This window comes from Podarcis cretensis (genome assembly GCF_951804945.1).
Source record: "Podarcis cretensis genome assembly, chromosome: 5".
NCBI classification, from domain to species: domain Eukaryota; kingdom Metazoa; phylum Chordata; class Lepidosauria; order Squamata; family Lacertidae; genus Podarcis; species Podarcis cretensis.
The window spans coordinates 10,356,903-10,370,623 of NC_137174.1; the positions used below are offsets into that span (position 1 = coordinate 10,356,903).

Sequence of the window (13,721 nt, forward strand, 5' to 3'; positions counted from 1 at the left end):
GCAATATTAACAACTTTGTAAGACGGGTCATTATTATTCCTATGATGTAAATGTGTGCACACATTTGAAGGGCAGGGGGGAAAGGGTTTGTCTAAGAAATCTTTCCAAGTTCACAGGAGGTGCGAGATTCAAACCAGGGACTTGCCAACCCAGAGCTCAGTCTCTCAGCCACAACCATATACCACATTTCTTTCCTGTGTAATAGTTCATGTCTCCATTCAGATACTCAAATTACATAAGTTTAATGTAAGGGACGTGGGTGGCTCTGTGGGTTAAACCACAGAGCCTAGGACTTGCCAATCAGAAGGTTGGCGGTTCGAATCCCCGAGGCGGGGTGAGCTCCCGTTGCTCGGTCCCTGCTCCTGCCAACCTAGCAGTTCGAAAGCACATCAAAGTGCAAGTAGATAAATAGGTACCACTCAGGCGTGAAGGTAATCAGCGTTTCCGTGCGCTGCTCTGGTTTGCCAGAAGTGGCTTAGTCATGCTGGCCACATGACCTGGAAGCTGTACGCCGGCTCCCTCGGCCAATAAAGCGAGATGAGCGCCGCAACTCCAGAGTTGGCCACGACTGGACCTAATGGTCAGGGGTCCCTTTACCTTTAGTCACCATGAGGTTGTTACAGTGAGTGCCACACTTTTTAACAAAAAAAAAAAGAGGTGTGCGTACACCCTAAAAAAACCACTGCTTACTACATGCAAGTGTTGGTGCTGACCTTTAAAAGCCCCAAACAGCCTCGGTCTAGTATATATGGAGCGTCTCCACCTCCATCGTTCTGCCCAGACACTGAGGTCCAGCTCCGAGGGCCTTCTGGCAGTTCCCTCACTGAGAGAAGCAGGGTTACAGGGAACCAGGCAGAGGGCCTTCTCGGTAGTGGCGCCCGCCCTGTGGAACGTCCTCCCACCAAGATGTCAAAGAGAACAACAACTACCAGACTTTTAGAAGACATCTGATGGCAGCCCTGTTTAGGGAAGCTTTTAATGTTTGATGCATTACTGTATTTTAATATTTTGTTGGAAGCCGCCCAGAGTGGCTGGGGAAACCCAGCCAGTTGGGAAGGGTATGTACAAACAAACAAACAAACAAACAAACAGGTAAACATGCCTTGACACCATTTTAAGAAGGGGAAACAGCTTTGGCACTGCAGAATTTACAGTGGAGAAACAAAATGGTGTGTTTGTGTGGGAGGGGCATCTTCTTGTTCTTTTTTAGCATCTCTTGACTCTAAATTGCAATGCCTATAGTAATAAATCTAGCTTTCCTGTGTGAATGCAATACATCACCAGGCAGAGAAGCGCCTTCACAGAATCACAGAATTGTAGAGTTGGAAGGGGCACCGAGGGTCATCTAGTCCAACCCCCTGCAGTGCAGGAATCTCAACAAAAATGTTCATGACAGATGGCCATCCAACCTCTGCTGAGAAACCTCCAAGGAAGGAGAGTCCACCACTTCAAGAGGGGGACTGTTGTCCAACTGCTCTTGCCACCAGAAAGTTCTTCCTGGCGTTTAGTTGAAATCTCTTCTTGTTCAGTTTAAGCCCTAGGCTCCAGAGCAGGAGAAAACAAGCTTGCTTCATTCTCCGTGTGACAGCCCTTTATATATTTGCATATGCCTTAATGATGTATGGAAGATGTATGGAAGTGAGAGCTGGACCATAAAGAAGGCTGATCGCCGAAGAATGGATGCTTTTGAATTATGGTGCTGGAGGAGACACTTGAGAGTCCCATGGACTGCAAGAAGATCAAACGTATCCATTCAGAAGGAAATCAGCCCTGAGTGCTCACTGGAAGGACAGATCCTGAAGCTGAGACTCCAATACTTTGGCCACCTCATGAGAAGAGAAGACTCCCTGGAAAAGACCCTGATGTTGGGAAAGATGGAGAGCACAAGCAGAAGGGGACAACAGAGGACGAGATGGTTGGATAGCGTTCTCGAAGCTACCAGCATGAGTTTGACCAAACTGCGGGAGGCAGTGGAAGACAGGAGTGCCTGGCGTGCTCTGGTCCATGGGGTCACGAAGAGTCAGACACGACTAAACGACTAAACAACAACAACAACAACAATATGCCTTAAAAGAAAATGTGACGAAATGATGTATAGATGGTATATTAAAGGTAAAGGTACCCCTGCCCGTACGGGCCAGTCTTGACAGACTCTGGGATTGTGCGCCCATCTCACTCAAGAGGCCGGGGGCCAGCGCTGTCCGGAGACACTTCCGGGTCACGTGGCCAGCGTGACATTGCTGCTCTGGCGAGCCAGAGCCGCACACGGAAACGCCGTTTACCTTCCCGCTGGTAAGCGGTCCCTATTTATCTACTTGCACCCGGAGGTGCTTTATTACACCTGTTAAATTAGCTAAAATGTATAAAGTGAGTAACAAATGTTGGAAATGTAAAGAAAAAGAAGGAACGTTTTATCATATGTGGTGGGAATGTAAAAAAGTGAAAAACTTCTGGGAAATGATATATAATGAGATGAAAAAAATGTTGAAATATACATTTATTGAGAAGCCAGAAGCATTTTTACTTGGCATTGTAGGAGATGATATAAATAGAAAGGATTGTAAATTATTTTTATATGCAGTGACGGCAGCAAGAATATTATTGGCACAAAATTGGAAGCAAGAAGAAATACCGACAAAAGAAGAATGGAGGATGAAACTGATGGACTATGCAGAATTAGACAAATTAACAGGAAGAATTCGAAACCTGCAGGACCAGAGATTCACAGAAGACTGGTGTAAATTTACGGACTATTTGAAAAGTAATTGTGACGATCAGATTATGCTTGTAGGTTTGCAAGAAGTTTTGTAAGGTGAATTATTTGAATTATTGCAAAAATGGTAAAGAGGAGAATTGTTAGTTAAGATAATTAAAGGCAATATGAATTTAAGAAATGCAGAAGAAGTGATAAGAATGGTGGATCATCAGAGGTGCTGATGGAAGTCCAAAAAGATTGTATAAGAAATGAAGTTTTGTTGTATGTATGATAATCAATATGTTAAAATTAATAAAAAAATATGCAGGTGTCCTCCATCTTATATTTGGCTGCTGGTTCTTCCTGCCTAAGTGTAGAACCTGTCACCTGTCCCTGCTGAAATTCATTTTGTTAAGTTTGGGCCCAGTAATCCAATCCGTGAATCTTGAATCCCAATTCTGCCTTCTGCAGCATTAGCTAGCCCTCCGAGTTTGGTGTCATCTGTGAATTTGATGAGCATCCCCCTCAATTCCTTCATCCAAGTCGTTTATAAAGTCGTCGAACAACAACAGGCCCAGGACAGAACCCTGCAGCACCCCACTTGTCATGCGAAACCATTAATGGGTACTCTGTGGGTTCAGTCAGTCAACCAGCTACAAATCCACCTAACAGTTACCTCGTCCAGCCCACATTTTAGCAGCTTCTCTGCAAGAATATAATAGGAGACTTTTGTCAAAAGCCTTACTGCGATCAAGGTACACTACATCCACAGCATTCCCGATTTTTTTTTTTTTAAGAATTGACTATTATGCTTTGAACTGTCTCTACTTCTGGCGCTGGACATTCTAACATACATACAGTGGTACCTCAGGTTAAGTACTTAATATGTTCTGGAGGTCCGTTCTTAACCTGAAACTGTTCTTAACCTGAAACACCACTTTAGCTAATGGGGCCTCCTGCTGCTGCCACGCCGCCGGAACACAATTTCTGTTCTTATCCTGAAGCAAAGTTCTTAACCTGAAGCACTATTTCTGGGTTAGCGGAGTCTGTAACCTGAAGCGTATGTAACCTGAAGCGCATGTAAACCGAGGTACCACTGTACTTGTTTTGAGGGGCCCAGTATATACCCTAGAGAAATATACGGTCTAAGTTTAGTTCACAGTCCCATGGTGATTTCTAGGCCCCCCCTACCTTGCTCAGAATCCGTAGATATTGTTGATCCCAGGCTGTCTGTGCGAATTCGTTCCAGGCCCTGCATGGAGAGCTGTTCCAATCTACGCTTGAGGTATCGATGTTCTCGCTGTAACTGTTCTTTAATATTTAGAGCTTTCCGGTCTTGTTCTTCCAATTTCTACGGAGTTAGAGTAATTTTAACAGTAATTTAACAGTAAAAACAGTGTTCTGGCTGCACCGATTATCCGGTGCTCTCATTAAAAAAAAAAAAAATCCAACTGTTTAAAAAGTGGAGAAGTTCTCCACGTACTAAATTATTTGGGTTTTAACCTACCACATCAGCATCGAAGACTGAAAAAATTAGACCATTAAGTAAGAGCAGCACCTTTTAAATTAGGAAATCTACAATCCCGCCCTCTCACCAAAAAAAAAAAAGGGTGTGTGTGTGTCAGATTGTTGTTTAAGTAAAACAAAATAAAAGGCAACTCTCTCTTTTTCTTACCTTAATATGCATCTTTGCTCTTTTCAGCAGACTGAGTGTCGTGTGTCTAGTGCTATCTGCTCCCAAAGGAACAAGTTGTTTTAACTCTTCTAAATATAGCCGTAGTTTAGCTCGTCTGAAATGAAAAAAAACCCAAACACATTTAGTGTTGTTACAGTGCACTTTAGCTCACTAGAGTGCAATAGATAGCAGGACATTCATCCCAGCACTAAAATGACAACCCTTGAAAAGATCTGAACAAAGTTCAAAGCATCAAACCCACTTTTTCTCGTCATTGTTCCCCCCCTACCCCCAATCGTCGCAGTCTTTGTTTTAACACATTTAAATCCTGTTTTGATTTCCAGGGCAGCTGGCACCATGTAAAAGACTCAACACACTACAAGGACACAGAATGTTGGGAGGCAGAGGAGAAAATGCAACAAGGGCTCGTTCCACGGTTGGAAGCTTCCCCTGGACTAAAAGCTAGATGACACATTGACAGTTATAATAAGAACCCGTGAAGACCCCCCGACTGCTCAGAAATTGATTGGTATCAGTAAAGACTTAATAGGGTTGCTAGGGCAGAGCCCAGGGGGAAATCGCTAAGCATTTACCCAAAATCTCAAAGCCACTCTCTCCTACCCTTCCTACACAGATACCAGGGCTGTCTTTACCAGGGAGTGCAAGGCACCCGGGTGCCAAATTCTGGTGGGCGCCAATTGTATACCTACTGTATACTGGTCCCTCTCGATCGGCGGCAGTGAAAAGCAATGGAGCGAAGGTCCCCACTCGCCTCCTCTGTCGCTCTGTTACTTCATAGCATCAAATATCAAATTTTTCCGCAGCGTTGTTATTAAAAGGTAAAGGTAAAGGGACTACTGACCATTAGGTCCAGTCATGACCAACTCTAGGGTTGCGGTGCTCATCTCGCTTTATTGGCCGAGGGAGCTGGCGTACAGCTTCCAGGTCATGTGGCCAGCATGACTAAGCTGCTTCTGGTGAACCAGAGCAGCGCATGGAAACGGCGTTTACCTTCCCGCCTGAGTGGTACCTATTTATCTACTTGCACTTTGCCGTGCTTTTGAACTGCTAGGCTGGCAGGAGCAGGGACCGAGCAACGGGAGCTCACCCCGTCATGGGGATTCGAACTGCCGACCTTCTGATCGGCAAGTCCTAGGCTCTATGGTTTAACCCACAGCGCCACCCGCGTCCCTTGCGTCGTTATTACAGGTGAGCCAGAGCAATTCCCCCCCCTCAACAAAGCTCAACAACTTTGCAAAAAAAGCTGAATAAAAGTTAATTTGGGGGCGGCTAAACTACATTTGGAGGCGCATCTTTGTACCCCAGCAGCACATATGCTAAAGACAGCCCTGATCAATACCCTTCAATTTCCACCTAGAAACTCCCTATATCTGCCAATCAATCAATCAATCAATCAATCAATGAATAATGTTATGGCCTGGTCCTTTCTACCCATCTCCAGGCAGATGTTTTGCTTTTCAAAAATAGTGTTTTTCTAGGGCATCTGGACCCTACGATCTTGCAGACTTGCATTTCAACCCCATCAGGATGCAAAGATTAGCGTATAGGATAGCCACACACTGAACATAGGGAACAGGGTGAGGGTCACGGCATTCCAATTAACGGACCATGCCTTTGGCTGCTGCTCCACTGAGCTTGCAGAGACTGACAGCAGCAGGCTTTGAGATCCAGGTTGCAGGAGGCTTCGCTCTTGTTCGGAGCATGCCTTCTGTGTACTGTCTGCTGCTGCCTTTGCCCTGCCTCCTGCTGAAACAGAAAGAGTTGTGAGTGAGTGAGAGGGACAGCCAGCACACAAGCACCAGCCTACTGGTGCCTTTTTATTTGAGCTCCAGTGAACAGCAGAATGGATCGGTTTGATCTTCTTGCAGTCCATGGGACTCTCAAGAGTCTCCTCCAGCACCATAATTCAAAAGCATCCATTCTTCGGCGATCAGCAGAGACATCACCTTGCCAACAAAGGTCCGTATAGTTAGAGCTATGGTTTTCCCAGTAGTGATGTATGGAAGTGAAAGCTGGACCATAAAGAAGGCTGATCGCCAAAGAATGGATGCTTTTGAATTATGGTGCTGGAGGAGACTCTTGAGAGTCCCATGGACTGCAAGAAGATCAAACCTCTCCATTCTGAAGGAAATCAGCCCTGGGTGCTCACTGGAAGGACAGATCCTAAAGCTGAGGCTCCAATATTTTGGCCACCTCATGAGAAGAGAAGACTCCCTGGAAAAGACCCTGATGTTGGGAAAGATGGAGGGCACAAGGAGAAGGGGACGACAGAGGACGAGATTGTTGGACAGTGTTCTTCGAAGCTACAAACATGAGTCTGACCAAGCTGCGGGAGGCAGTGGAAGACAGGAGTACCTGGCGTTCTCTGGTCCATGGGGTCACGAAGAGTCGGACACGACTAAACACTAAACAACAACATGGCCACAACTTTACTGATTACAGAATGTGAGCGGTTGCTTAGGCATTGGTTCGTGACTATCTGTTCCCACCTAGAAGCAGGAACAGAACGGACATCCGCAAGCCTGCGAAAGTCAATAAAGGAAAACATTTTGGGGAGACAACAGAGCTGGGTACCAGACCCTCACCTCTCCCCAGATGCTCCCAGGGGCCCTTGCGTGGCCCTAGCCCCTTGACAGGGGTTCGGACAAGAGCATGGCAAGCTCCTGGATTCCTTTAACGCAGCGGTTCTCAACTTGTGGGTCCCCAGATGTTGTTGGACTACAACTCCCATCATCCCTGACCACTGGTCATGCTGGCTAGGAATGATGGGAGTTGTAGTCCATCTGGGGACCCACAGGTTGAGAAACACTGCTTTAACGGAAGCATGAGTTTGACCAAACTGCGGGAGGCAGTGGAAGACAGGAGGGCCTGGCGTGCTCTGGTCCAGGGGGTCATGAAGAGTCGGACATGACTAAACAACAACAATGAACAGCAGGTTGGTTTATTTAATCTGGGACCCGTGCGTTTGTATGTGGGGGCATGGGCGCTAGCGCTAAGTTGGAGGGGGAAATCAAGTTGCTGGAGCGAAATTGCATTCTCTACTGTGTGTGCCCCTACAACCTGGAGCCCAGCACTGATACGGGGAGGCAATTTGTTGCACTGTTTCTCTGCCTTTCTCCTCACTCCAGCCCTATTTCTCCAGCTCTATGTCTGCCCTTGCTGGAAGAATGCATTGCAAATGCCCTGTCCGCCCACCCTGTTAACTGCTCAAACTTTTTGGTGCTTCTATAGACAGCCTTCAGGAGGTTCTGCTGTCAGAGGTGAGAAACCATGTGCAATTTCTCTCTCGGCTCTCTGTAGTCGCTAGGCACTGCCTTACTTTTCTAGTGTCTGTGGAAAGGTGCCATTTATTTCTGATGCTCCAGCAAGCAACAGAGCTGCCAATTATTAGCCAGGAACGTGCCCCTTAAGAGCTACACTAGACAGATTCAGAAATATTTTAATGTCATTGAAACCTTAAGTATAAACAGCATTATTCACATAGTATAATTCAACATTTAGATACCTGTTTCTGAAAATGAGTGGTTGGAATTTGACAGCAAACACTTTCATAAAATAAACACGAGTTAAACAGATATAATTCCCTGTTATTTCCAATTTAAAAATGTTTCTCTTGCAGGATTGTGCCATGGCAGAATAATAGTGTCCGTACTGGTTCTGTTTGATTCTTACTACTTACCTATGCTTTTCTAGTTCATTATGTGAAGACCTATAAAAACAACAACAACAGAAAGTATGATATATTATAGAGTTTTACTTGCTAATAACCCAAAGTTCAAAGGAAACGATGCACTTTCAATCAGTTCCTGTCATAAATCCATTAAAAATATCTTAGGGACCTATTTTGACATGCGCAGAACACTATTAGTACATCTTATTTTCTCCCCCAAGGCTCAACCTTGAATCTGGTTGGGATTTTTATATTTCACACTTCACAAAATTAAATAACCCCTCCACATACAAAAATAGTAAAAAAAAGAAAAAAAGAAGATGGTTTGTAGGACTGAAGTCTGCACACATGTCTCTTAAACAGCACTACAGTGGTAAAAAAAAGGTAAAGGGACCCCTGACCATTAGGTCCACTCGCGGACGACTCTGGGGTTGCGGTGCTCATCTCGCTTTACTGGCCGAGGGAGCCGGCATCCAGCTTCCAGGTCATGTGGGCAGCATGACTAAGCCGCTTCTGGCAAACCAGAGCAGCACACGGAAACACCGTTTACCTTCCTGCCGGAGTGGTACCTATTTATCTACTTGCACTTTGATGTGCTTTTGAACTGCTAGGTTGGCAGGAGCAGGGATCGAGCAATGGGAGCTCACCCCGTCACGGGGATTCGAACCACCGACCTTCTGATCGGCAAGTCCTAGGCTCTGTGGTTTAACCCACAGCACCACCCGCGTCCCCACTACAGTGGTACCTCAGGTTAAGTACTTAATTCGTTCTGGAGGTCCGTTCTTAACCTGAAACTGTTCTTAACCTGAAGCACCACTTTAGCTAATGGGGCCTCCTACTGCCACCGCGCCGCCGGAGCACAATTTCTGTTCTCATCCTGAAGCAAAGTTCTTAACCCGAGGTACTATTTCTGGGTTAGCGGAGTCTGTAACCTGAAGCATATGTAACTTGAAGCGTATGTAACCCAAGGTACCACTGTACTGCTTATGGCAGTTAGCTATTTCAGGAGCAATGGTGCCCCTAGATGTTGTTGGACCACAGATGCCTTTGGACCCAGCTGGCATGACCAATGTCAGAGCTGATGGAAATTGCTTTCCAACAGCATTTGGAGGGCACCATGTTTTCTACAATAAATGCCAAATGTAGTACACTTAAGCCGTATGATCAGCAAAAGAACTCTCTTGTGTTCCTTTGGGAACAGATGAACTAACGTCTGGCAATGTGAGCCTGTTATGCGGCAGATCCTACTTTGGACAAGAGGCACAAGACGCAGCCTATGTCACTGTAACTGTTATCAAGAGAACATTTGCCCTGTCGTGGTGAGAAGGCCCATCATTTCACAGTTCCAAAACCGGACAGTTTAAGAGAGAGGCTGGGAGAAGTCATCTGCATGTTCTGTCTTCCAAGGAAACGATCTCGGAGGAATGGAACTGCAGCCTGGAAAAGGCCAGTTGAGAGGAATGTGTAGGAAGTTCTCGAGCCAGAAGGCTCCTGCTTTCGTAAAATATCCAGATAAGCTCCAATGGACAAGAAGGGAAGACTCAAGAACAGCAGTTGCAGACCTCAGAACACTCCAGGGTGGATTTGAAAGGCACAGCCTATAGAACGATTCCTCTGTCCTTCCTCAGCCATTTAATTCACAAGGATTGGGGTACAAGGATCTAACACAACTTACTGTTGCTCTAGGTATGTTCATACAGTTTTCAAGAGCATGGATAAGGAGATAATGGCTTAGTTGAAAACTGAGGTCAACGATCAGCGCATATAACAACTCTCTCTGCCCACAGGTCAGGCCTGAGCTGTCTAGTTCCATCAACCAGAAGCCAGTGGCTGCTTTTGTAACTTTGTGCCATCCTGATTTCGTTCACCAAGCAGAGGGAGGCTTAGGTGAGGTCAAGTCTAGGGTTTGCCCTGCGCTATTTAGTTCAGATCAATTTGAGAAAGTCACTTCCCATCTTGACTGACAACTTAGCAACTCTTTGGAGACGGTGATGCCTAAGTCGAGATCTTGATGGGAATCCTGTGCTTCTAAGCTTTGCGGAGGCAAGAATTGGGTATGTCCTGGTATGTCCCACAGAGGAACTTACGGTCTTCAAACAAAAACATCCTGAAGGTCCCAAGCTACAGAGAGGTTAGGCTGGCCTCAACTAGAGCCAGGGCTTTTTCGGCTGTGGCTCCAACCTGGTGGAACGCTCTGTCACAAGAGACTAGGGCCCTGCGGGACTTGACATCTTTCTGCAGGGCCTGCAAGACGGAGCTGTTCCACCAGGCCTTTGGTCAGGGTTCAGTCTGACTCCCTCTCCCCTTTCATAAGAACTTGCATGAAAGTGGCCTCCCAATTTTTCTCACAGGCCCATATAAGTTCAGCACAAACAGTTGGGCCTGGTGAGCATTTAAGGTCCCCAATCTGCGGGTTGCCATCTGATTGGATTTTATTCTGATCCTGATCTGATTTGAGGATGTATTTTAATTGATTGTCTGATTTTATGTTAATGTGTTATACATTTGATGTTAGCCGCTCTGAGCCCGGCTTCGGCTGGGGAGGGCAGGATATAAATAAAATTTATTATTATTATTATTATTATTATTATTATTATTATTATTACTATTACTATTATTTCGCAAGGTGTGGCTTTTCTCGCTGCCATCTTGAAAGACGTGAGAAGCAAACTTTTGTCCTATATGCATCTCTTCAAGGGGAGAGTCCTCAAATTTGGATCCAGCAACTCTATATAGCTCCTTTGCTCTGTGGTCCATCGATTCCAGACCTTTCCTGCTTGTACAATGGCACCTCTTTAGTGGCCCTTCTCCTGCACCTTTAAAAACAGCCGGGCACAAAAGTCAACGGAAAAAAGCTTCCCACTTTTGCCTGTCACCTCAGAGAGGCTCACGGAGTGGCAAAGGGGGCATGGAATTTTGGGTTGTGGCCCCTCCACCAGTCTGTGGAATGCTCACCCAGCAAAACCCACCAGGTGTCTCTTCAGGCATCTGAAGGCAAGTGATTGGGGTTGTTTTTAAAGACCATTAAATTTTTGTTTTGTTTTGGTTAACTGTATATTCTGCTGGTTTTGATTTTGTTAACTTTGACGGGGAAGTGTTCTTTTAGTATCATATGGATTTGTTTTTTTTACTGTTTGTGGTTTTAAACACTGCATGTTTTCAGGATTTTATCTTCCTGTAATTTGACCTTGGGTGGTTTCTGAGAAAGGTGGCTAAGAAATTTAAAAGGCAAATTCTTTGGGTCAGGCTGTTGCGAAGGACACAGGCAGCAGCAGAGCAGCTTTCAGCTTCTGCTGAGTACTATATGAAACTTTTACTGGCACACAAGCTGAGCAGCGAAATCGCTAACCCTAACCATGTGTAAGCTAGTCCCCATCTCACCTTTTCTTTGGCCACCCCTTTGACCCTGTCTAAGGGATGCGGGTGGCGCTGTGCTCTAAACCACTGACCCTAGGGCTTGCCGATCAGAAGGTCGGCGATTCGAATCCCCGCGAGGGGGTGAGCTCCCGTTGCTCGGTCCCTGCTCCTGCCAACCTAGCAGTTCGAAAGCACGTCAAAGTGCAAGTAGATAAATAGGTACCGCTGTGGCGGGAAGGTAAACGGCGTTTCCGTGCGCTGCTCTGGTTCGCCAGAAGCGGCTTAGTCATGCTGGGCACATGACCCGGAAGCTGTACGCTGGCTCCCTCGGCCAATAAAGTGAGATGAGCGCCGCAACTCCAGAGTCGTCCGTGACTGGACCTAATGGTCAGGGGTCCCTTTACCTTGGCCCTGTCAGCAAAACATCTATTTGCTCAAGTCCCAGATTTTGTCCCTACTCCTTTATCCATCCTGCTTTCTGCAGCTATCATCCTTCTCTGCCCCAAATTTTAAGTTCTTCCACGCTCCCTGTCGAAACATTTAGCTCTTCTCCTCAGACATTGCAAGAGCTTAGTCTAACCTGTCCACCATGCTTTCGTTAATCCTTTCTTCCCCCTCCACATCAACTCAGTAAAGAGATGCCAGGAGGTTCTTTACGAACGCAGCTTGTGACAGTCACAAAATCTAGAGGCATAGTCTTAGTATCGGCTAGTAACTAAGGCAGCCACTATCTGAAAATCTCAACGGTCTGAAGACTGTTACTGATTCCACATGTTATTGCACACTTAGATCATTGCAGACCTAAATAAAAATAAAATAAATAAAATAAAATAAAAGACCTCTCAAGTCTTCCACTGCCTCCCGCAGTTTGGTCAAACTCATGCTGGTAGCTTCGAAGACACTATCCAACCATCTCGTCCTCTGTCATCCCCTTCTCCTTGTGCCCTCCATCTTTACCAACATCAGAGTCTTTTCCAGGGAGTCTTCTCTTCTCATGAGGTGGCCAAAGTATTGGAGTCTCAGCTTCAGGATCTGTCCTTCCAGTGAGCACTCAGGGCTGATTACCTTAAGAATGGAGAGGTTTGATCTTCTTGCAGTCCATGGGACTGTCAAGAGTCTCCTCCAGCACCATAATTCAAAAGCATCAATTCTTCGGCGATCAGCCTTCTTTATGGTCCAGCTCTCACTTCCATATTGGGAAAACCATTGCTTTAACCATACGGACCTTTGTTGGCAAGGTGATGTCTATGCTTTTTAAGATGCTGTCTAGGTTTGCCATCGCTCTTCTCCCAAGAAGCAGGCGTCTTTTAATTTCGTGACTGCTGTCACCATCTGCAGTGATCATGGAGCCCAAGAAAGTAAATTCTCTCTCACTGCCTCCATTTCTTCCCCTTCTATTTGCCAGGAGGTGATGGGCCCAGTGGCCATGATCTTCATTTTTTTGAGGTTGAGCTTCAGACCATATTTTGTGCTCTCCTCTTTCACCCTCATTAAAAGGTTCTTTAATTCCTCCTCACTTTCTGCCATCAAGGTGTCATCTGCATATCTGAGAGTCTTGATATTTCTTCCGGCAATCTTAATTCCGGCTAGGGATTCATCCAGCCCAGTCTTTCGCATGATGAATTCACATGAACCCTCATCCTACTGCAGTTTAATTCAGATTTGTTTGTCATATATAGCTTCTATCTCTCTGCCTGAGGAATCCCATGGATGCTCTGCCTCTTCAGGATTATTAGGTTGCAGACCATGAGGGGACCCTTGTACTCAGCGAGTTCCCAGGAGAAATTTCACAAGGTGAGGTTATTCCTACCCTAGTCTTCTAGTTCTACAAAATGGTGTACGAAAGAAGGAAACTTGGCATTGCAAATGAAGGACGAGGTTCTCAACCTTGCATTTCCTTGTGATGTTAGCCGCCTCGAGTGTTTCGTGTTAGGAAACGAATGGTAGGGCTTATTCTTCTTCAGTATTGCTAAATGAATAATATTGGCCCCCAAGCCACAATTTCTTCAATGCACCAGTGTTGAGCACCTACTGGGAAAAGGAAATTTTAGGGGGAATTTCTTTCCCCACCCCTGCAAACAATGCAGATTAATTAAGGGCTGGAAAGATTAATTTGAAGCAGGGAGAAGTGCACCCATTTTGTTCAGTCCCTCTCGTAGCAGTTTTTTCTTTTTAAGAAGGTACATTGGGGCAACGTTTTACGGAGCTATACAGAACATCTAAACTATGCGTTTGACATTATTACACCGCTACCGCTTTGATGAAGCACAAAAATGCAACAGATGCTCTTAAAACGGGGTATT

General features: G+C 45.7%; 1 protein-coding gene across 3 annotated transcripts in view; it reads right to left on the bottom strand.

Annotated features, from left to right (window-relative positions):
• Nucleotides 1-13,721, bottom strand: part of MXD4 (MAX dimerization protein 4) — a 227,019-nt gene that overhangs the window by 209,005 nt on the left and 4,293 nt on the right. For all 3 annotated transcript variants that reach the window (XR_013838610.1, XR_013838611.1, XM_079975510.1), the window contains 3 exons: nucleotides 8,071-8,100; nucleotides 4,371-4,485; nucleotides 3,887-4,046 (listed from right to left, as the gene is read on the bottom strand). Coding sequence is in view for 1 of the 3 variants with exons in the window: in XM_079975510.1 (XP_079831636.1) it covers nucleotides 3,887-4,046; nucleotides 4,371-4,485; nucleotides 8,071-8,100 (305 nt within the window). In the remaining 2 variants the exon portion in view is untranslated. The remainder of the gene's footprint in view (nucleotides 1-3,886; nucleotides 4,047-4,370; nucleotides 4,486-8,070; nucleotides 8,101-13,721) is intronic.